This window comes from Lissotriton helveticus, chromosome 7, assembly GCF_964261635.1.
Source record: "Lissotriton helveticus chromosome 7, aLisHel1.1, whole genome shotgun sequence".
Classification (NCBI taxonomy): domain Eukaryota; kingdom Metazoa; phylum Chordata; class Amphibia; order Caudata; family Salamandridae; genus Lissotriton; species Lissotriton helveticus.
In genome coordinates, this window is record NC_136068.1 from 920965973 (window position 1) to 920990897 (window position 24925).

Below are 24925 nucleotides of genomic sequence, written 5' to 3' on the forward strand. Positions count from 1 at the left end.
TTCCCTGGGCAGCTCCTAGCAACATATACTGATCTCTCTCTGTACATGCACCAATCCAGGTCCTCCGTCCACCTACCGATCTGGGGCGCTTGACTGGCGCCCCACAACTGAGCAATGTTGCGCTTAGCTATCATACAAGCCAGGGTCACCCACTGCTTCCCATGTGAGTTCAGGTCCGTGGGTTCCCAGACATTCAGGACGCAACGTCTGGTATCCGGGGCTATCTCCACCCCCAACACCTCTCGGATCTTGTTGTGGATCTTGACCCAATAGTCCTGTACTTCAGTGCATCCCCCTAACTGATGTTAATGTCGTTTTGTACTTGTAAGTCAAATAAGAACAACATTTAAGAAGGAACAGGCGGGGGGTAAACCATCACTCGAACATTTAACAACAAAACGAAAGTAACGGAGACAAATCATAGAAGTAAGGGGTTGGTCAAGTGAAACTATTTGGTTCAATTACACACTGAAAGAGACAAATTTTGCATGTTTTAACGCGCAAAATTACAACTAAGCTAAAGAAAAATAACAGTGAAATATTAATAACAAAGGGGAGAACTCGGTGGGACTTAAAGGAACATTGGGCAAAAAGTCCGAAAAGATAAGTTCGCAAGTGTTTGAAAACACTGACTCTTAGTTGTAAAAGCACTTCAATTATTATTCAACAGTTTATTTTGTTGTACCTTAACAGTGGTGCACAGTGCCCAAGCATCAATCGGTAACAGGGTACTCGCCGCAAAGGAGGAGAGCCAAAGATCTACTGTGAGTTGTACATATTAGTGGAGGCGTGTCTGAGTCGCTTCGGGCAAGGTCTCGCTGTCAGCAACATAGAAAAGGGACAAACAGGCAACTCCGAGGCACGCAGGAGAGTGAAGGCGGTCCTTTTGTGTACCGAACGTTTTGAAAGAGGAGCATCTTGTCTTGTGCTCGGCGGTTTAGTTCTGCGTAAAAACTGAAATGAAGCACCTATATACCCAGATATTGTAAAATATGCTGCTATTGTCAGTGTATATTTTGTAATTATTAATTCTGTTGTTCAATGTATATTTCAAGCAAGCTTACAAAATGTAACAAATGTAACATATTTCTATTTTTGGTCACAAATCCACATTACTTGCATTAAACTGATATACGTCGCAACTTTTGCTTGCTTTCTTGTAGATCTGTATTGTGTTGGCGAAGCAAGAGACAAGCGCTGGCCACGATGCCGAGTTTTCTCTTTTTGAGCTGTCCCACTTGGACGGGCTCGGGCTGACTTGTTGCTGGCATAAAAGGTTTATTATCTTCTTTATGGGGCCATCTGTTTGGACCCATAAAGAAGATAAGAAACCTTTTACCACAGCAGTAAGTCAAGGAAGCCAGTCTGAAAGGGACAGCTCTAAAAGAGTACGTCACAGGATGCTCTTTTCCAATGGCTGGCCACCGTTTAGCATGAACAGTGACGTCAGCCAATGGAAAAGAGGGGTGGGGCTTAACCTTGCTAGTGAAACGTACTCTAACTTATTAAATCTCGCCAGCCAGACTGCGCATGTGCGCAGCCTACGCTAGCTGAGACCTAAAAAATATGCTGACATCGCTGCTTCCTGATGCAATATCGTGATTTTTTCTTATGGCTGGACCAGGTCCTGAGAGGACAATCCACCCTGGAAATGAGCATCTAAAACTGCTAGTGCTCCGGTCTCCAGTGGTTGTCACAGCTGTTTTTTAAGGGGGTCCTTTGATAAGTCACTCTGCTCCTGAAGTATCTGCAGTGCAGTGATCGAAGTACATTAAAAAAAGTATGGGAACTGTAATGCTGTGCCCAAATGGAAGCAGGGTGAGGAAGCGTGGGGGCGGGTCAAAGCCATGGCTAAAATTAACAACATTCTGTTACTTTTTTTGGTCTTTCACCTTCAGGTAACTAATAATGCGCAGCTTAAATGAAAAATAAATGTAAGTTAAGTTAGAACATTGGAATGTTGGTAGCTCCATTGAAAACAATGGAGTGCTCTGGGCTTATAATGGCTGGTATAAGCCTGGAGTTCCAACATTCCAATCTTTCTTTGTTCACAGCTCTGGCTGTGAACAAAGGCTTCAGGGAGCCTGAGGGAATTCCAATCCCCTCATGCTCCCATAAGGCTTTGTTTTTTTTTTTTGTTAGAACATTCTGCCCTCTAGTGGCAGAATGTTCTAATAGCCTTATAGCTCTTCGTAGCCGGGCTATACCGGCTATTAAAGTCCTTCTCCCTTGTTAAAGGCCCTCGCTTTCGGTTCGGGCCTTTAACGCTGGAGAGGGTCTTTAATAGCTGATATAGCCCTCTACAGCGGGCTATAATGCTATATTAATCAATGGGAAAAGCACATTCTTACATTATGAAACCTTTAATACTTAATGTCCTGCAGAGATCTGTATCTATAACCTGAAAGTCACAAAATTTAAACCTGGTTGGTGCAGTGGAGAATAATGACTTTGTATTTTCAGTACTAAGAGGTCCCAGTCTGTGACATAAACCATTGGGAATAGGTAAGTCTTTATTTAATACTTGCATTATCAGGAAACTTCACTGATTCCATCAATTAAAGCCAATACCGGCACCAACGCACCCTTTACAACTGCAGATTAATTAGATGCGTACTTTAAACCTCGCACACGGCCACTCCCATTCTTATGAAGCACTTCACCATTTGTATGTGTCTGGAAGTATTTGGCCGCCACTTTATTGTTCAAAGGGATTCACATCATGTATCATGTGTAAACTTTATCTGAGGTCATACATTATACAGTGTGCTTGCATGTCATAAAGTAATCACAGTCATTCTAATTGTCATCAACTTTAAAGACTCTGTCTAAATCACGCCATACTGCTAATCCTTTAATCACAAATCATGCTATAAATCAAGCAGACAGGTTTATTGCTGGCTTGTCATAAATCATGCCATAAATCATTTTGACAGCGATGTCTTGAAGTATTTGAGCTGGAATTTACTTTCAGTGCAGGGATAACCCCACAATCTCTTTTAGGCTAAACGTACTACCTTCGCCTGCAAACGGTGGTACGCCGTTCAACAGGTTTGAACTGCAAGTGCTGTGATCTGTGTACCTCATTTCTGACCGCCTTACCCTGCCGTAAGGCATCCCAATGTAAGTAGCCTGGTTTGCCACCCCACCGTGGTCATGTATGGCCTTTCACACCATCCGTAAGCTCATCTCCTTTACCGCCACGCTGTTCATGGGCTTATGTCCGCAGCAGCTCCCCCATTTGGTTGGTCATTGCCATTTGCACCCTGCCAGAGCCTTGGCAACCTGTAGGTTGGCCCAGAAGATCTCCGTTCCTGCATTTGAGAGTAGCACCCCATTGCTGCTGAAGTATTCAGGGTGACTCTGGTTTATCAGGCCATGCCTGATGGTTTCCCACGTTGAGCTTCTTTCCAGATTTATCCACGGCCCGGGCAGACCAGGCTTCCCTCCATCTTGGCCAGGGAATACTTTCTAACCATATCAGGCAGGTAGCCAAATAATCTGGCAGCCATGATTATGTCGCTCCTCATGCACCCTAGCAGCTTTTCTGCCTAGTTGGGCCAGGCCCCCGCCCCCTCCTCCTAAATGCACAATGACCAGGTCCAGTTTGGCTGCGTGCTCCTTGTACAACTTCTCCCAAGTAGCCCCCAGCTGATCCCAGCACATTCCATACTACCCCATCCATCTGATATCTGTCTGTACTGTTTTTGTGTGTCGTGTACTACTGCACTGTATTGGTTGCAAGGGCATGTTCTGTTAGCTTGGAGAGATCACATCCGGCAGGTGCCAGAGCTCGTCTGGGAAATGGGTCATTGCTTGCTCCGCTGCGGGGGCCAGCTTACCAAATTTGTTCCTCTGGAATCTGGAGAGTGCATCTGCTTAAGCGTTAGTGACCCCTGGGACATGCCTTACCCTCAACTTCAAGTTACTTGTTAATTGTACCTTTACCATGTTCCTTAAGAGCTTCAGCACCTGCGGACACCTAACCGCCCCACTGTTGATTACGTGCACCGGTGCCTGGTTGTCCTACCATAGGGTCAGCTTCATCTCTCTCAACCTCCCTTGCCATAGTGTCAGTGCTACTACTATGAGGAATAACTCTTGCAATGTTTTTTTCTTGGTTAGTCCAGATGTGGCCCATTCCGGGGGCCAATTTTCTATGCACCCCCTATCTCCTAGGATTGCCACAAAGCCGAGTCTGCCTGCAGCATTCGTGCACAGTGCAATTTGCCTTTCTGACACCCAACCTTTCCTCCATATGAGCACGCCATTGAAATATTCCAGGAATGTCAACCAGGTTTTTAGGTCTTGCCTTGCACCTGATCCCAATCTTGTATGTTGGTGTTTCTTTTGAAGCCCCTTAGTTAGTTGGGTGAGGTGCCTTGCAAAAACTCTCCCAGCCATGATCACCCTTGCTGCAAAGTTCAGTTTTCCTATGAGCTTTTGCAGCTTCACCAATGCAGCCTTTTCTTTGCCTACCAGTGCCTTAACCCCTTCTACGCTCATGACGAGCTCAGCTCGTCATGAGCGTAACCTGCGCTACGCGGATGACGAGCTGAGCTCGTCATGTAACGCGGGATTTTTAAAATCGCAGCGCGCAGCGGGAAAACCGCTAGCGCGCATGCGGTTAATCCCTCTTGGTATGTCCTGTACCTTGTCTTCTGGCATGCGGGACGTGCTGGCGATGGAGTCTAATCTATGCCCAGTCAGACGATCTTTGTTGTGGTCCCCACTGTCTTGTCTGCATCCAGTAGGACACCTATTTCACCTGCTAGCCGCTGAAAGGCATTCAACAAGCGTTTGCATTGTGCCACCCCCCCTCCAGTCTACCCTCTAATAGGAAGTTGTCCAGCTAGTGGAGCTTTCCCCTGTCCGGGTGCTTTTTGTGCAGTGTCTATTCTAGAAAGGTCCTTGTCAAAATATGTTTCCCCTTCACATTTGAAGCCCAGGAGGTGGTAGCTTTCTGGGTGCACGGGTAGGAACCTGAAAGCAGATTCAATGTCCGCCTTTGCCATCAAGGCTCCCAGCCCGGCTGCACACACTAGATCGATTTGCATCATCCACTGACGCATGCCCTACCGTTGGCTTCTGGGTTGGTCCTATCATTTACCAACTCCCCTTATTGAAATAATGAGTGGTGTATCAGTCTGTATAGATCAGGTTCTTTCTTGGGTACCACCCCCAAAGGGAAAATCACCAAGCCTTGTGGGTGTACTGCACCCCGGGGACCCTCTACTCTACCCAATTCCTTCTTATTCTGAACCTTCCGTTAGAGATCTGAGTTGAGGTTTTTTGCAGCTCCCGCATTGATGTGACCTGTGAATGGAATTTTAACCCCTTCTCTAATACTTCGTACAATAGACACATGTCTGTCTCGTTGTCGTTTCAGTTAGCTAACTCCCTCAGCTTGTGGGTATTGATGGAGGAGCAAGCTAACTGGAAGTCTCCCCCTATGTCCATTGAGTTTCACCCTCTTCTGAGCTACTAGTTTCTGGCTTTCTCTTTCTTGTCCCTTTCTCTGTGCACCTACCCTTTTTGCGGTTTGCTGTTGGGTGCTCCCCGCCCCCTCAGTTGGAGCACACGTGCCTGAATTTACATGATGGCCCCCAGGTGCATTCATATTCATCGTATTTGAAACAGGCCGCTCAGGAGCCCTTTCCTGGCAGCACTCCTTTTCAACTTGTGTAGTGTTCTGCTTAAAAAAAGTATTTGTTTGTCATGCTGCCCTTTGAAATGGCTCCTGGGAAAGGACTGCTCGGACTTCCCTAACCAGTTCCTTGGCTACCATCATGTTATGCCTGTAACCCGACTCATCATCTTCGTCTGTTTCCGTGCCTGGGTGCACTTGCATTTTCAGCCTCAACCTTTGTAATTGTCAAGCTAAGCATCTGCCGCAAATTGCCTCTGTGCTTCTTGTATTTCAGATTCATACAATCATAAGTCTATTGCGCTGTGGGTGAATATTCTACTATAATACATGCCATGTTCTTGAATGGGTCCAGACAATTATCAAAGTTCCTCTTCTTCCTGACTCGCACCCTCTTCTTCTTATCCGTGTCCTTTCTGACACATGTAGCAACCCATTAGTTTGAATCTCCAGGAGCGATAGGTCTATAAATTCTTTGCACCAAGTGTTTAACTTTACTACTAAGAATATCAGATTAGCTAAACTTGTGGCCCTGGTAACCATATATAGGTCACCCAGTGTGCCCCTCCTGTATGTCTCTGGTGTCAACCTGGCCTTGCCCCTTGTCTCTTATTGCGCTTCCCCATACTTCAGTGAGTGGTGGGGGTGTATTGCTTGTAGATGGTGTTTCAGTTAAGTTGGGTGCTGATTGGCCCCCAAGTGGGACCTACAGGGGTGTGCTTGCTGCGCTTGCCTGGCCCCCACAGTTAGTTCCCAGACACCCGAGAGCTATTGCCTTGTTCCCTCCCAGCGTGTCCGCCACCGCCCGGTGTTGGCAAATAGCAGGGGCACAAACGATGTAAAGTATGTTTGTACAGTTCCGCTTATCTGCTCACCATTTGCAGGCTTGGATCTCTTCCTGGTACCGATTTTCACAGTCTGTCGCTGTCCCTAGGTCTTCAACATCCTTCTTATTGGCCTACTTGCATTGCATTGCTGCTTTTTAGGCTCCGCTGTTCTCTGGGCGATCTTCGCGATGTTCTTTGCGCTCACTGCTGTGGCTGAAGTCTTCCGGGCTGCGCTGTCCGCTTGGTTCGCCATTCTTTTCCATGGGTGGAAGCTGCTTCCCTTGCTGCTCTCAGGATTTCATCTATCTCATCTTGATGTCTGCTGCTGCCAGGCTCCACCATCATCGCTGAGCCCTTTGTTTATAGTTGTTAGCAGACTGGTTGCGTCGCCAAACTGGCTGTCCCTGCTGCTCTAGCGTCCTGCCGCTGCTTTGGCCTTGCTAAAAAGGAAGTTGATTCGCTCTTAACCAGGTCACGTTGCCCTTCAGACTGTCCCTTCTGGTGCACCGTTTGCAGCTGGGTTGTGTCACACTAGCTGGGGTAGTCCACAGCTGGTAGTCTGCATGTAGCCTGGACTTCTGCCTTTGTCCTACAGGCCACATCATCTCTGTGGGCTGTCCCCACATGCCCCTTCAGGACCTGGCCTAGTGTGCAGTGAGTATGCCCTTTGATTCCTTTCAGCTGCTCTTGTGTGAAACATGTCCCCACTCAGTTTACCTCAGGTCAGAGGCAAGACACTGCTGCTCATTGCACCATCAGGATTCAAAGGTTCTGAGCTGGGATGGTGCAGTGAGCTAAAAAACGGTGATGGATCAAGCCCTGATCTTTGGACTTGGTAAGAGTGGTCTGCTTAATTCAGACACTCTGTTCATCACCACCCCCTTTTCTGAATCGCTCTTTTTTTGGGGGCGCTCTTGTTTGAGTAGAATGCGGGATTTCGAGCCACTCACGTTGTGCGCCGCTGTAGTTGCCCCCTCTGTTTTTTATTTTTGTATTTAAAATGTATGGGACCTCCAAGCTACTTGCGTTATGTTCGGTACTGTGCTGTATCTATGTTCCCGGCTACCTTCTGTAGTGGCTTTTGCTGAGCAGGGGCCGCTTGTATTATGGACCCGCTCTGCTCATCGGCAAATAACCTCTGTGGATGCCCAAATGATGCTCCCCCATGTCTCATGTGTGTGTCTTGTGCTGCTGGCTGCATGGTGTGTCGGTCCCACCCCATGTTCGCGGTGTTCCACTGCCACATGCCTGAGGTGGGTGGGTCCGCTGTCGCCGTGTCTTCCCCGCTGTACTTCCCCGGGCATGCCAGCTCCTACTGTGCACAAGCAGTCCACTGCGCCACTTCCATAGGTAAAGTGCTGCATGCTGTTGTGCTGTTTGTAGTTTCCCCTGGTAAGAGCTTTTAACCTGGGTCCCTCTTCCTCCTAAGGGACACAGTCTTTCCTTGTAGTGAGCTAACTAGGTGTGAGCATTGAAGACAGAGGATTAAGGGGGCCTGCTTTAGCAATCCCCATCGTGGTACGGCATGCTTGTCCTCAATCTTTTCGCTCCTCGTGTTTTTTAGTTGCCATGCCACTGGTCCCAATAGACTGTGAGGGACTAAGGGCATGGGAGGGCACTTAAAGGGCCTAACCTTGCTCACAGTGGTAATTTTGAATCCCGCTCCTCTCTGGCATTGGCGAGTGGGCTTTGTGCCCTTTCGTTTGCTTTGGTGCAGTTTTCTTCTTTGCCTCCTTCTTGGGGGTGAGGTGGTGGCCAGGTCCATCCTTTTGTTTTGCTTGTCCCTCTTTTGTTTTGCTTGTCCCTTTCAGGACCCGCCACATTCCCAGGCCTTGGCACAGTTTATTCAGCTGGCCCTTTTATGCCCCCATTGAATGAAGGCCTCTGCCCTTATATTTCCTCCTAAGGAAAGCAGACACACTAGGAAGAAGGCTTGTTTAGCCGCCTACCTCTCCTTTGGTTTCAGAGCACAGGAGACTTACATTTCAGTTGAAGCATTTAACCTCTCGGAATTAACCGTCTCGGGACTGTTGCTTTATCATAAACAGCAGGGGAACTCTTTTACTTAAATTAACAAGCATTTACAATGCAACGGTCTCGCCTTTGCAAAAGTTAGAGCTATTGGCATTGCAAATGACAAACTTTTTATTTAGGTGTTAGTTTTGAAAACAGATAAATAAATGGCATTGTCATTTACAATGCCAATAGCTTAATCTCTCACAAATGCGATACCTATTGCATTTGCAATGCAATAGGTCACGTATTTACGAGAGTTTGAGCTATTGACATTGCAAATAACAATGCGTTTTATTTATGTTTCAAAAACCAAAACATAAATAAAAAAGTCTCACACTGCTGTTTCTCTCACACTGCTGTTTCTCTCACACTGCTGTCTCTCTCACACTGCTGTCTCTCTCACACTGCTGTCTTTCTCACACTGCTCTCTCTCTCACACTGCAGTCTTTCTTACACACAATGCTGTCTCTCACACTGCTGTCTCATACACACTGCTGTCTCTCACACTGCAGGTGTGGGTTGTGGGATGTGGGTTTCCAGCTCATCACACACTCACACACACACACACACACACACACACACACACACACACAGCCACATACACACACACACACACACACACAGAGTCACACACACACACAGACAGAGACAATAGTAAGTATCTTTGCTCGCTAGAACTTTACAACATAGCCTCTGTGTCACTGGGGACACCATTTCACAATCCTGACATTTATTTATACAAACCATTGTAAAGGAGGAGTATTTGGTTCAGTTGAAGTAAAGAAAGAATACAACTTCTAGAATACACCAGTATAGCCCAAGACTGACATACAGTTTAGCCACCCAAAGTAAAAAAAAAAAAAAGCATTTGCAATGCAAATGGTCTCGCCTTTGGGACCTTCTTTGTATTTAGCTATGCAGCACATTAGCCTGGGTGCTAAAACATGGAGGGAAAGTAAGCACCAAACTGTGTGACACACCAGGTATGGAAAAACATAGATAGACATATTGCCTTTCAGCGGGAAATGGTATAGTCCAAAGCTCTGTTTTTAATATAAAATCAGTGCCTTCGGTGGTTATGTCACTGAAAATACAAGATTTGAAAAAAATATTATTGTCTACGGGTGCTCGTGGGAGACAATTTCTATGGACTGGAATCTAGAGAATGCTAAAGTGATTCTGGTATTTTACTGACCTCTGCTGGTCGTTTTCTATCAAGAAAGTTAAATAGAGGCAGTTGCCAGAAAACTAAAGTCTTAAATGAGTCTTAAATAAATGCCCTTGTCAACTCAATATTGGGTAAGAACAAATGATGCTTCTGAGTGCTTTTAAATGGAAGAAAATTAAAATGAAGAGTTACCTTAATAGGTAAGTTAACTCTTCATTTTTATTTGCTCCCATTTCAAAGTGTCCCATTTAGAAACAGCAGACCTCTTGCTCCAAATGACCAGTAGACACTGCGTGATAACTGACAACTAGCCTTTAAAACAAAAATGGGACAAATATAAAGAGAAGAAAATATTTCTAAAAACATTCAGCCATTGTTTTTCTCAACTGTTAATTAAGCCAATAAAGTCTCAACATTTTTGGAAGCATGTTTCTTCACTTTAAAATTCCTCCCATTTAAACAAATGGCTGTGTTTTTCTGTTATAAATATAGCACTATCTAGAGGCCACTGGGTGCAACATGCCTTCTATTTGTAGATGCAACACTTTTAAATAGGAGAAAATGTAAATTATGAGTTTTATGGAATCCATACAAATAAAGTTAACTTTTAAGTTTAATTTTCTCCCATTTCAAAGTGTTGCATTTACACACAGCAAGAATCTTGCTCCCAGTGGCTGAGATACACAGTGTCATATTTAGAACTGAAAAATACAGCCATTTTTATAAGTGAGACACATTTAAGATGCAGAAAAATGTTCTATATTATGACAATTTTTGCAGAACATTTTCTATACATTAAATTCCTCTCATTTAAAAAATGTGTTGCATTTTCAAGTTCACATGATCACATACAGGATGAGTAACTCATTGATTGAAGGGTGATTTGACCGTACTCCATGCCCTTCAACAAAGCTTCTCCCCCCCCCCCCCCTGAAAGAAAGCACCCGAGAACCCTGTCCAGAGGTCAGTTAGGTGCATCAGACAGGTCTCATGGAGTTCACCCCATGCCTTCCTACACCCAAAAAAACACCAGGCATTAGGTAATCATAATGCTGATTCCACCATGGATGTCTCGTACACACCACATTCAGAATGGCTTGGTAATCTTATGAAGTATTACACAGCTAGTTGAGTAAACAACAAACCTCATTTCCATGTGGCATGCTTTCAGTTTTATTAGGCCAGAAGAATGCAACAGAACATACTGGTTTTCAGCACCAGCAGATAACGAAATAAAGGGCATGAACAAAATCACTATTGAAATGTATTTTGAGGATCAGCCCATCTGTAATTTAATTTCAACCTGTAGGCCTAAAAATCGAATGTTTTTAGACAATTAAACCTTATGAGTAGCAAAATAAGTAATGTAAGGGCTGCATATAAAAATTATAAGTACAGACAGCTAGGCAGGCTTTACTACCAAAATAGTTTATGTAAACAAATGTAGATCTTAATGTTTGGAGTTTATCATATATAAGTGTTGCTTTAAAAGCTTGTTTATTCTAAACCAAGACTCAATGAAGGAAACTACTTTCAATGAAAGAATACAAAACCCATTATATTTGGTTAACAGACATCATGAAAGGTCAGCACCGACTGTCAATCTAGGTCAGCAACCATTGTAGTGTTCTGACACGACATTATAATAAGAAATGGTTTTCGGAAAGGAATACCTATTGAGGATAGACACACAGGATCAGTTTTCAAAATTCTTTCCATGAGGCAATTAAATATTGAAAACTAAAACAGGATACATGTGCACACAGATTAAATAGTTACCTATGCAATGAGACATGCATGTATTTGCTTTTCAAAAAAAGAGAGTGAAGATGTTCAACTGGCCAAAAGCTATAAATAAAATTTTAAAAATCAAGCATCTTCTCAACTAAAAGCAACAGAGCATGTGAAAAAATAAACTGATGCAGAGGCACAAGAGATTTAAATGTAGGCAGTGCTTATGGGTCTGCCACAACTTGCATTTAGGCGAAAAATACATGACAAAAACGGAATATGTCTGGGAAGGCTAAGCGCATGTTGCACACATAAGTGGTGCCCTGTAAGTCAACAACCTTGAGTCCACGAAGGGCTTCTAAAGTCAATGAACCGAAAACCATTACCAAAACAATATTAAAGTTACTTTGTAGTGCTTAAAAAGGCAAAACACGAGTTCTTATAATGGGGCTGAAAACAGTGGCATGGTGCACGAAGCGGGTATGGTGACTGGGAGCAAGGTTCATGTCAGAGGTGTAGTGCTGGGAAGTAAATGGCACAGGTATGGTAAGACGGTCATGGCAGAGGAATGAAGAAGAGGATGGAAGGAAGGGCTGGATACACCTCGAACTATGATACATAGAGCAGCAGTCACAGGCATCCTGCGGGGAATAAGGAAAGTGTATCTAGCTCATTTTAATGAGTATCTGCACTTATTTTTTCCCATTTAAAGTACTGCCGGTACTCATTACCCACAGTACCGGCCCATTTAAGGCACTGGAGAGAAGTATCACTTAGTTCTCGACACCAGTGACCAGCCCCCTCCTCTCATGGGTAAATATATTTTAAGCTGCAGGACTGGAATCCCCTTATGCTGTAGCGATTGTGAGCATATATTAATGGAACCAATGCTGTTCTTACAGTACACCGGGTTGTATCGGAAGACAAAACGGAAGCGATATGACGCGACACTGACTTCAGGACATTGTCAAATGAAGTCCTTCTTCAGTTGCCACGGCTCAGGAGTCTGATTTTACTGTTGTAACCAGTTCCTGGGCTGAGTCCTCTTTTTGTGTCTACTCTGCTTGTCAGTGGCGTGGGTTGCTTTATGCATTATCCAAGGGCACACGCCGAGTTCAGCCGCTTGCAGGAGGATGGCTCCAATACCTTCGCTTTCTGTTTGGCTTCTCAAGGCTGCGTGGCGGAGCGCGCTGGAGGCTGAACTACGGATCTTGCAGGTTCTGGGGCTGCACCGACCACTTGGTGAGTGTGTAGTCTGTGTGATAGGCAATCATCTGAACCTAAACCGATTAACACGATTGCTCGACTTTATTGGCCACGTTGGTCGAAGTCTTTTTCCAGTTGGACTCTTCACTTTTGTGATGCTCACGATGTAAGTTTTACCTTTTAATTTTCTTATTCAAATAACGCGTCGAATGGGAATAGTATCTGCAAAGAGAAAACGACATAACTGCATAGCTGCCATGGTTTCATATTGCTGTGAGTGACATTTTCATAATTTTAATGTAATTATGAGTGACATTTCAACGGCTATGAGGGGAATTCTTGTAGGGAAGGGGGAAGCTATCGGAGTGCCTTTTGGGGATGCTTTGGGGGCGCCATTCTATGGAAGGGAACTTTAGAAGTGAGGTGAAGTAAGGAGGGGGGTGTGTGCGTATGTGTGTGAATGCGTGAGTGTGGATGTGTGTGCATGTGTGATTGTGGCTGTGTGTGTGCGCGTGAGTGAGAGAGATGAAGATGTGCACAGCGCCGGACTGGAGGGGCGCGTGCCCCGGTCTGAATCGCTGCGCGTGCCCCGGTCTGAATCGCTGCGCGTGCCCCCGTCTGTCTCCCTTGAGAGACATCTCGGCAGCAATAGGTCTCGAGGACGAGACCTAAAAATGTATGGTCACATTGTGCACCTCAGATCCCGCCCACTTCGACCACTGGTCTCGTATAAGAGTATGCTGAGCCCGGTGAGCACTGCCCAGCATACCCTCCATTCAGCTATTCGAGGAGCTCTGATTTGAAACCAGTGCTGCTGCCGAAGTGTGTCTACGCCTCGCTCACATGCGTGATCTCCTGAGGCTAAATCATGAGAACATCCTTTTTAATGCCAGACGCCGAAGGGGTGTGTTTGATTCTGTTTTGTCTGTCTACAGCGCACACATTAACTTGGGCTGCTGACAACAAGCTTGCAAACATTCAGAGCCCACTGATAATATAAATGATGTCCTTTCTCAGTGTTGCTCACTTTATCAACACTTGATGGGTGAAAGCATTAGTGTACCTATCACAAGTCAGTCTCTGCTGTGCATTAGTACACCAAGCTATCTCCTCGACAGCTTTATACAGGATGCTTTCTCTATTTGATTGCTTGCGTAGTTCATATGTGGCCATGAGGTTGCAGAAAGTGCTACAGGGAAACCAAACGATTGATGTTTGACAGAGAATGATGAAAGTAACAAATATTTTTACCTTAATCCAAACTGAGCAAAATAACTAAATGATCACCTCTCATGACCCATCACACGTTACACACAGGTCTAGTCTTCTCTGTAACTTGAAAAAAACTAACATTACTTAGGCTGTTTTAGGTTGGTAACAGACTCTCTTCTTTTTTCAGTGGATGACCCCGTGTTATGCTCCGCCATACTGCACTGGGACCTGCTCCCCGCTCTCCTTCAGCTCCTGTCAGTTTCCAAATCAGTGAATCTTCTGGTAGGTTGGTCTCATGGTCAGCCTCTACTCGGAAGTGTGCTAACTGCTGTATACAGTCCGTTCCAGCCCACCATTCCCGTTTATGGGAAAATATAACAAATAGTGAGGAGTGTTTGCTAGACATTACCGAAAAAAAATAAAAAATATACAGTAAATTACAAGTAAATTGAGCCTCGTTTCTGAAATAAAACAGGTTTAACTGTGTTATCTGTCACTCTCTCTAGGTAGTGGTTGTATACATTGTGGTGGCCCTGGACTAGCTAAGCAAATGATGGTCCCCACCCACAGGAAGATATTCCAAGCTGATTTTAGAATTCACTAAAGAGAAGACCACACTGTCCTCCTACAAAAATATACGTCATCCGGTGTTCGTAATAGGGCTCCTTGTGATTATTCCCTAAAGATAAAGACAAACCTGCAGTGCTTACACAAGTAGATAATGGTCTTATCCTCCCAAATTGAGCACATCTTCAGAGGTCCTACTTCGGTGTGTAGACCTCAAGGGTCCTGAAAAATGTGGTAAACCTTGGGACAAGAATCGTGGTTTCCAGCTTAATGAACTTCAGTGAGGAGGAGTTTGTACTGTGTCTGCTGCCTGGGACTTTAACCATAATTTCTGATAATGTAGCAAAAAGTGGTGTATTGACCCCTAACCACGAGGTGCAGCTGTCTAATAGAACTGTCCTATGTTGGGCTTGTCATCTCAATCTGGGAACACTATAGCTCTTGCACTGGGGTTTTTGGGGTGTGGTTATATTTCAAGCTTTAGAGCGCTTGTAATATGTTCTTGCTAAGAAGGTGAATAGACCCTGCTCTAAGTGCTGTTTCGTGGTGTGGGAAGTAGTATTTTGTCTCTAATCAGAACTGATTTGGCTTTCACATCCTTTCATATTTACTCATTAACCGGTTGAAAAGTATAGAAATCTTGTGTGATACCAATGGTGGATGACTGAAGTTAGGATTTGATCCTCCCAAGAAGAATATGAGAAGTTTAACATAGATTGGATTGGTCCTGGCTTCCAGCTACTCTGATGTAGGTGCCCTGAGGAGTTAGAAATGTCCTTAGCTAAAGATGTTAATACTATGAAAATACGATTATGCTCTTGGAATGTTCATGGGCTGAACCATCTACTGTCTGACCCCGATACAATATCATTTCTAAATTCTTTTACAGTTTTATTACTTCAAGAAACATGGAGCAAACAAATGACTCCATTGCTTGGGTTTAATGAATATAGTCTCCTGGCAGCGCAAATTAATAAAGCAGGCCGTGCAAAGTGTGGACTGTGGTTTTACATTGCTGCTGACCTAAATTTAGTAGTGGAAGTTGTGGATTTTGATCTGGGATGTTTACAGTGTCTTGTGTTAAATAATACTGAATCTAGTCTAATTATACTCTGTGTGTATCTAAGGGCCAGAAAAAATAAGTCTCCAAAGCTGTATATCTTGCGAGATATTTTAAGTACATTAATAATCCAGGACCCGGAAGCAGGCTATATAGTCTCTGGAGATTTTAATTTCCATCTGATTCTCTTTTCCTTAGTAAAAGGTAAGACTGACGGAATTGCAAAATAGTGTTGTGATATTATGTCCGAGGCTGGGTTTAGTCAGTTAAAAGAAAAATCTAGGTTCATCCCCACATTTAAAAATTCTAAACAAGGATCAATTATTGACTACACGTTTATTTTAGATTACCTAAAATCAAAACTGTCTGAATATATAGTAATCCCAGTGATCATAGCCCTCAGATCGTAACATTTAAATTTTTTGTGAAGTGTTATCCTAGACCTAATGAACTTCCCGATATGGCCCATTTCTCATATAATCTGAAGAGGTTAGTCTGGCATACAGCTAAAGAGGAGGAAATTACACAAGCTGCTAAAAAACATTAATAAAGGAAGCTGGGGGGATTTAATATGATTAACAAATGGAGCTTTATTACAACGTCCCTGGTGGGAAAATGTGCAGCCTAACGGGTTAGAAAAGTAAATAATCCTTAAAATCTTCGAACATATGGTTTACTTCTAAGTTATTCAAGATAAAGAAATCACTCAATATAGCCGGTTGGGAGGCGTATGCTCATAGATTGAATCAGTTCTACTCTGTTTATAAAGAAAATTTGAAGGAACTTAGAAAAGTTTATAAACAAAAAGTCTGGAAGGCTACATTTAATTATCAAACAGGGCTTTGGAACAGTTTACTATCTGCCTCCATACAAGACAATGCAAAAAGATTTTGGGCAGTAATTAACAAGCTTGAAAGGTGAGGCTGCAGAGAATTTTGTGTAAATATATCGGAAACCAGTTGGGTAACTTTTATTACAAATTTGTATGGCACAGTGTATCAGGCGGTAAATCAACCAGATATGTGCTTTGGTTATGGGGAAAATAGTATATCAACTATTGATATGGAGAGTGGTGAGTGCCAGGGGATGAATACCACTGTCAAATTTATTGATTCTAGTTTTGATTTGAACCTAAATTTAGAATGTATAAGTTATAATCATATTTTGACTTTGCTACAAGGGCTTTGCGTAAATGGTGCTCCTTGACCTAATGGGCTGCCTAATGCCCTGCTCCGTGCCAATGACGACATGTGGGCTGTAATTTTGTATTTCTTGTTCAATGAAGTATTGACATTGGAAATTGGGCCAGGAACATGGCAAAGTAGCATATTACAGCCTATTTATAAAAGTGGTCTAGTAGACAATACCGCTAATTACTGTTTACTTTCGTTAACTGATGTTGATGCAAAGGTCTTTGCCCCCATTTTGTTGAAAGAATTGAAAAAGTGGGCAACGCAGGAAAGCATCATTCCATTTAACCAAACTTGTTTTCGGAAGGGCCAATCCGCCACTACCAACCTGCTGGCACTCACTTAACTTGCTGAGCGGGCTGTCTTAAAAAAACAAAATGTTTATATTGCTTTTATTGATCTAAAGGCAGCATTTGACTCAGTGCCTCGAAATTTGTTATGAAAAAAAATGCTTGGATTGGGGCACCCCAGGGAAACTGTTGAAGGCTATTATCCTTTTGTATACGGATACCTGGGTTCAAGTCAGGTTGGGTGATGGTAGTTCCTTATCAAGGAAAATCGGAACTTATAATGGCCTAAAGCAAGGTTGTGTTCTTACCTCTTGCCTTTTTTATTTATTTTTATCAGATCTTCCTCAGCATCTGGCCCCTATTCATGCCCATGCCCTAAGGTTGGGAGGGGTGCAAATCAGCTACCTTCAATATGCTGATGATACCATCCTCCTGAGCCACACTCCTGTTGGCCTACAAAGACTTATAAACACCTTTGATGATTACATACAAATAAATGGCCTTGAACTGAATTTAAAAAAAAAAAAAAATCATGAAAATTGGATCTGTAAAACAGATGTTCAATACGTGAAGGGCCAGAGCAGGCCCAATTGAAGTTGTTAAAATGTATAGATATTTAGGGATGGTGTTCAATAACCGAGTTTCTTTCAAATACCATTTTAACGACCTCAGGGCAAAGACGGATTTTAATTCATGCTTTTAAATGGTTAAAAAAATCGTTGAATTGTCAATCATATGCCTATATTCTTAAAGTCATAAAAGCCAAGTTACAGCCAACCCTTCAATATAGAGGGAAAGCTGTGAAGCTCCTAGATCTATTGGTAGTTAAGGCCTTCAAAGCAACCTTTGGGATTTCCAGATCAGTAGGAAATCCCTACTTTTATGTTTTCTATGTTTTCATCAGCTCCTGCATCCCAAGGGAACAATTGCTGGTTAGAAATAGATAAGTCTGCTTATGCTGTCAAATGGAGATCCCATATCTTAGCCTCCCTAAGGGATATTGGTTTGCAAATAGCGCTCCAAGATTTCAAAATGCCCAACTATAAGTTAATTTTAAAAAACTGATAAAATCTAAATTGCGAATGGGAATAAATCCAATAAGAGGGCACGCAGTCATGGATTCAGCAGTGGCCGGATTCAATTGTAGACTATGCGATGGCCACAAGAGTACATATAGTGTACATGTGTCCTAAACCGATTAACATTCGACGTACCTTTTTGAAACCCCTATTCTTGAAGAGAATTAGCTCGCCAGGTACCAATTAGGTCATTATCTGGTGAATCGATCCCGTTGTATGCCAACTAATAAAAAATGTAACTGCAGCCGAAAAATGCTTGATATAACATGTTTGAGATGTATTTTATTTATGTCCCTGGAACTTAATAGCTTTTTTAACACATTTTGATATTTCATATAAATTGGTGTTCATGCTGCTAGGGTGATAATTAGAAATGTAATAATAGAAGCTTACGTTACAGTAATTATTGATGCACTTTATTATTGTCTTTATACAATGGAATTAGTAATTATTGCACGTTGGCCTTTAAAATGCAATGTGTGCAATATCCTGTTATAGTAATTGATGTATTTTTATATGTGCTACCAATGTAATTAGCTATGCATGATTAAGCCCATGTGTGATTGATTTTATATCCTGTTTTATATGCACAATGTATGGTGAATTGGTCTGGTTTTGTTACATAATTATGAATGTATAGGGTAAATTCTTAAATAATATTCATGGTACAGTTTTTAAATATTGTGTGATGTGAAGATGTTTTGATTGCAATGATTTTTGTTAATCATGCAATAAAGATTTATTATTATCATACATTGAGATTGTAGGGTAAGTATGCAGGTGGATGGCCATGTTTCAATAGATTATAAGTACAACTAGCTGTTTGTCCAATGTGTTTTTTTTCCACTTTCTTTTTTGTCATCTTTCCTATCCGTGTTGTTTTTATATAAATGGTAACATCATAATAATTGGTCAAATGTAGTATTGTATAGGCTAAGTAAAACTAATTATTTCTGTTACCATTGGATGTAAGGATTGTCTTTGCTGTTTCTTGTGGTGTATTTCCCGTCTTTTGCAGCTTTTGTGAAAAGTTTCAAATACAATTTTACATAAACAAGGAACTTTCATTTTTACCATTAAAGAGCTGCATTTTTGTATTATATATTTATTTCACTTGTGATACATGAGTTACAAACTGTCATTTTCCTACTTTGAGGTTCTCACAGTTTTGTGCAACATGGCAGAGAAGGGTCCTGCATACTGCCAACAGCTCAGACATCGGCATGTGCTACCTGCCCTGATCACAGCCTTGCAGCTGCTAGACCTGGATGTTGCTGGTCAGAGCCTGGAGTTCCTCCATCTGCTTTTCAGGCACTGTTCGGAGGTGAGCATATGTAGAAATGCTAAATGCGGACCACAGGTATTGGGATACAGACAAAAAATGTGCATCTGTAGAACCTCAGTGCTTCATCTCTGTGAAGAGTAGTGTATCTAACGTCAAGCATCAATACTCATTAGCACTCTTTAAAAATATTGTGGGTATTTATATAGCCCGACTGTGTAACTATTTTTGAGCACTCTGAGCCTATGGACGGTAGAAATGGGAACAGGTGGAATTCAGTGCTACATAGTAAGTGGGGGGAAAAGAACTGGTCGGGAATAAGGAATGGTTAAGTAAATGGATGTTATGGTGTAGTGTTTTATCTAGGAACCTAAATCGATATTCCTATTTTATGCCCTTGTCCGGTTATAATCAATAATGTCCATACAACGGCATAATAATCATATCCATAATTCAGTCGTAGCACATGCTGTCACATTAAGCAAGGCTACTTCTCCGGCCCCCTAGTAAGCACACCGAGTTCTCTAAACAAAACCAAGCCTCCAGCAACCTGGGAAATCCCCCTTGCTTTTGTTTTGATTTCGTCCTAGAACTCCTGTAAAGCACTGTTAGAACGGCCAGTTCTTAGTGATATCTTTATTGACGTCTTATGTCCAACCTTACGTCAAACCCAGGCACCTTTCAGGTATAAATATACCAACGTTGCCTTAAGCAAACACACGGTGGTGATTCTGGAGCAGAGCAGCTATCTACTTGCCCGAGAGCCCAGCTGATGCGAGAGCCCACGGACGCTGCCCCTCCTCTTTGATGCACCGAGAGAGACGCTGTCTTTTCTCCTGCCGAGAAATCCAGCTCCGGTGTTTCCAGATACCTTCGCGGGTTACTGGGATATCGAGTCCTGAGAAAGAGATACAAGACCTCCTGCTTTCTATTACCCAGGTACGGAACTGACTAAACCCTTACAGAGAATTCTTGAGTCAGATTCTTGGCAAAACAAACTTAACTTAAACTGCTACTTACTTACTCCTTCCCACGTATTAGGCTTAGGTCAGGTACACCGGGGTAGGCGTATTTAGAAGCACCAGTTGAGTACGATTAGTCAATGTATATATGTATGTATATATTTTATCTATTTTAAAGTATCATATGGCTAAGAAACCATATCAATGCTTTTACAGTATTATTTTATAATCCTCCTTTTACTGTACGCACTTTACTTTACCATGAGTATTACAATCGTGGCAATTCATTTCTCTTGTATGAGGAAGAAGACTGCTCAATAAATAACACCTTTTATTGAAAACGCCCGTCTCTCTTTTCTCTGCATTCTGGTGAAACTAAGTACGCACATTTGACTGAGTGAAATAGCTGTCTATTGTTTTCACACGACTCTAGAGATACACTCTTATTCAGGGAGAGCAAAGTTGTCATGTTTTATGGTTGTCAGAAGCTAATGCCTTCTTGTCTATCCAGGGAGATTAAACTCCTCCTCGTTTATTCGAGAAAGTTTCTAGTGACCTCTGAGCTAGCTGGCAAACCTTAAGTCTAATATAGTCAGTAGAGACCTAGATAACCTCAGTCCTACGTCTACACTGCTGAATATATTATTCAAATGCGCAGAGCCTATTGGGAATATAGGAACTACACTACATGGCGCCCAACGTTTGGTAAGGCGATAAATCTAACGCAAGACGTTAGAGTAACTCATTCGTGCTTTTTCACACAGACCCTTTTTCCCGTAAATACTCCAAAAGACGTCTGGAGTGGGTAAAAGGTTAAAATCCGCCGGAACTTAGTAGGAAGAGATTTCTATGTATCGTTTTTGGTTTAGTCAACGTTGAAGGATACAGTGTTCCAAAAATATTGTGCACCTAGGGCCAGATGTAGGTAGAACTTATTTACCGATTCTTAATTACCGAATTTTACCGATTCGGTAATTAAGAATCGGTAAATAAGAAGGGGGGTATGTAGGAACATCCAGATGTTCCATTTACCGAATCGGTAAATATCTGTATTTACCGATTCGGTAAATACCGACCGGTAATGCTCCATTCATTCCTATATGCTTTGAAGCCCATAGGAATGAATGGGGCATTACCGGTCGGTATTTACCGAATCGGTAAATACCGATTTTGACAAGGGTGCAGGGGGTGTCACTTTGACACCCTCTAGCACCCCCAAAAAAGGTTCAGGGGCCATGTGGCAGGCATACCTGCCCTAAGGGCAGGTCTGCCTGTCATATGGCACAGGTGTGCATGCACACATAGTGGAGAAGCGTGGCTCAGTGGTTAGAGGCGGCAGACCCGGAAGCTGAGATCAGCCGTGGACCAGGGTTCGATTCCCCACCTCGGCGGGTCTTGGGCTCAAAAATTCCACGGACTCGACAATTCTCGCTCCGGTGCCTACTCGACTCACGGGGTCACACTCTGCGACTCTGGGCAATAGCTTGCTTAATCTCCACTACGGCCCCTCGCGGCGGGATGCCTGGCTTTCACCTTGTGAATACCCTGCCGGGGTATCTCACAGGGGAATACCAGGACGGGTTCCCTAAGCAAGCGCCTTGAGACCCCTGGGTGATTAGTGCGCTATATAAATCGAAACACACACACACACACACACACATGTGCATGCACACCTGAATCTGTATTTTACCATCAAATTGAATTTGATGGTAAAATACCGAATTTGTAGGGCTTGTGGGACTCAGAAGAGTCCCACCTACATCTCAATTTTACCGATTCTGTAAAAATACCGGTCGGTAAATTTACCGACCGGTATATTTACCGAATCGGTAAAATTACCGAAATGCCCTGTTGCAATCCCCCTACATGTCGAAAGCCAAATACCGGTCGGTAACGGCCGAATTCGGCCGTTACCGACCGGTATTTGGCTACCTACATCTGGCCCCTAATCTTTGTTTCCTTGAAACTTGATCTGCAACAAAAACCTTTCTGTCAGTAAAAATGTCAGAAAATGAAGACGAAAGGGAGACAGCTAGAATAGCAGCTCGACTCCTAGAGGATGACACAAGTCTCCTACAGAATGACCCGAATGCAATACTCATTCCGGTCAACATAAGAAAAACTATAACTCTTAAACTTATAGAAAATGGACTAACATCGAGAGGTGGTACAGTCATATTCGTAATTGAGGCACATGAATATCGGCAGACAGAGGTATTCTATTCATGGATAAACTTTCCAGCAGCAAACGCTGTCACACACAAATTCCACTATTACAAAATAGAGGAACCACCGGATGAATACACTCCTTTCGAGGAGGTGGAAATCCCATTAAAATACCAAGAGCACCTGCTCTGGTTTAAAGGCGCCTTAAAACATAATAATCACATCACCAGGCTCGGTCCACTAGGTAGACCAGGAGCAACGTGGCCGGTTCTAGCCAGCTACACACCACATCCCGACATCGAAAAAATGTCAGTACCAGAACTTTTAGCACAGCTAAAACAACTGAATAAAATACATAGACAATTAGTCCAATATATAATGCGGACTTCAACAGTCCAACCAGCTATTAACTTTCCACATTCAGGAAGAGGTGTGGCGCCAGGGCGACTGACTCCGGAATCTGGGGATCACGGTTCGATCCCCGGCACCGGCGGCAGATTAGCCCAGCACCATGTGACTCTGGGCAATAGCTTGCTTAATCTTCCCGACGGCCCCCAGCGCCTAGAGACCCTAACGGGTGATTGTGTGCTTTACAAATGTGGATATTCTATATTCTATTCACAGCTGACCCCTCATCAGGGGAACACAAACAAAATTACACCACAGAACATACAATCATGTCTGGGTAAAGTACCCGCAAAACGGGAACAAATTCCATTCTGGTTAGCACAAAAAAAACACTCAAATAGAGGCAGTATTTCCGGATACTACCCCTACTGAGAAACACAGAATTCTGACTATCTGTCTTCCAATGGGGATCGCACCACATGTAGAGGACTGTGACACTTGGGGCACAGTCTTTGCTTCCATTTACGCAAAAACACATGGTGTTCCGTCCATGGCGGTAATACCAGATGTGCTAAGACAGATTCAAAACGAATACGGTCCAGAACCTGCTCTAACTCTGGGTATGAAATTACTGAAAGACTTCAAGCTGGTCTCGGCTATATTATTAGCCAACATAAAAGGAGAAGCGGCATCTGTGGCGATCCGCCAGAAATTGAAAGAGACAGATATAACAGAACAACCATTTGAACTTGCCAGAATCATAGAAAAATCCTATGAAGAACTAGGAAGAGATAGTTTGGGTGGGAAACAAGTAAAACCCCAACTAACTGAAAATCCTGAAAAAATATTCATTAAAAATAATCTAAACACTCCAAAAAAGAGCTGGGATGGAAATAAACAATCCACTCCCAAAGAAAAAATATTCCAGTCCAGAGGGAGGTCTCCTCGGCGGAGAGAAAGATCTCCGGACCAAGGACACAAGTCTGCCCAGAGGGAGCCCTCTGAGAAAAAATACAACCTTAGAAATAGGGATAATCTAAAGAAACCTGATAGATATCAAGATATTGATACACGTCCCTCTCGATCTTTTCAGACTTCCTAGCAGAAATCGGAAAGAAGAGGACGGTCAGAACAAAGGGAAGAGCACGTCAAGTCCAAAGACAAAGAACCTGCTCATCAAAGTAAAAAATTACAATTTCCAAGAAAGAAGGTAGCCAGCATTAAAATAATCAAACATGCCGAGGATACTGAGGACACAGCTGAAAAACGGAGAGTGGGCCCAGACAGTGCTAGACAGTGCAGCAGAAGTGACCATAGCTCGCAAGATCCTGATGAATCATCTGGAGACAGTGGACACGAATGAATACATTCAAGTGGAAACTGCAGACAGCAGAGTTAGCAAACCTCATAAAATATACGAGATAACATTACGTATAGAGGGAGATAACACTAGGAAAGTAAGGGGTCTATTTTGGGATAACCTTTCCAAAGGCTATGACATCCTTTTAGCTGAAAAGGACTGGCCACCAGAGTTTGTCAGGGAGTGCCCTCATGGCGAAGAAATGATTATGCCTGCCTTCTCAAATCACATTCCAATTCACAAAAAATATACACTTGCAAGAAAGTGGGCAGTAGCCCAAGCTCCTGCATTATATAACAATCATGTAGGATGGGATGAGGACTCTCCTCCTCACAAAATCCAATTAAAATGTCAACCAACTGCACAAAGGCAGTACCCAATTAAGCAAGAAGCTAAAAAACAGGTCAGGGAGATCTTAGATCAACTTGAATACCAGGGGGTGATTGAAACATGCACCTCACAAATGAACAATCCTTTGTTTCCTGTCTCCAAGCCAGACGATTCATATCGCCTAGTTTTGGACTACGGACACCTTAACTCATGTTGCAAGACATTTGCAGTACAAAACTCACACAGTGCAGCACAAATGATTAACATTGTGCGCAAAAAATACAAAACAACATTAGATATCGCTAATGGATTCTTTTGTCAAAACATTGCACCTGAAAGCAGGTATTTGACCGCTTTCTCAATAATGGGCTCGCAGAAAATTTCTGTCGACTCCCACAGGGGTTCAAGAATAGCCCAGGATTATTCTCAGCAAGAGTAACAGAGTTACTACAAATATATGATGATGAGGCATTATCTTATGTCG

At 43.0% G+C, this 24925-nt stretch overlaps 1 protein-coding gene across 3 annotated transcripts in view; it reads left to right on the forward strand.

The window, feature by feature from the left end:
* TMCO6 (transmembrane and coiled-coil domains 6) overlaps positions 1-24925 on the forward strand; it is a 197664-nt gene that overhangs the window by 76676 nt on the left and 96063 nt on the right. For all 3 annotated transcript variants that reach the window (XM_078653435.1, XM_078653437.1, XM_078653436.1), the window contains 2 exons: positions 13995-14089; positions 19150-19317. In XM_078653435.1, coding sequence (XP_078509561.1) covers positions 13995-14089; positions 19150-19317 — 263 coding nt within the window. The remainder of the gene's footprint in view (positions 1-13994; positions 14090-19149; positions 19318-24925) is intronic.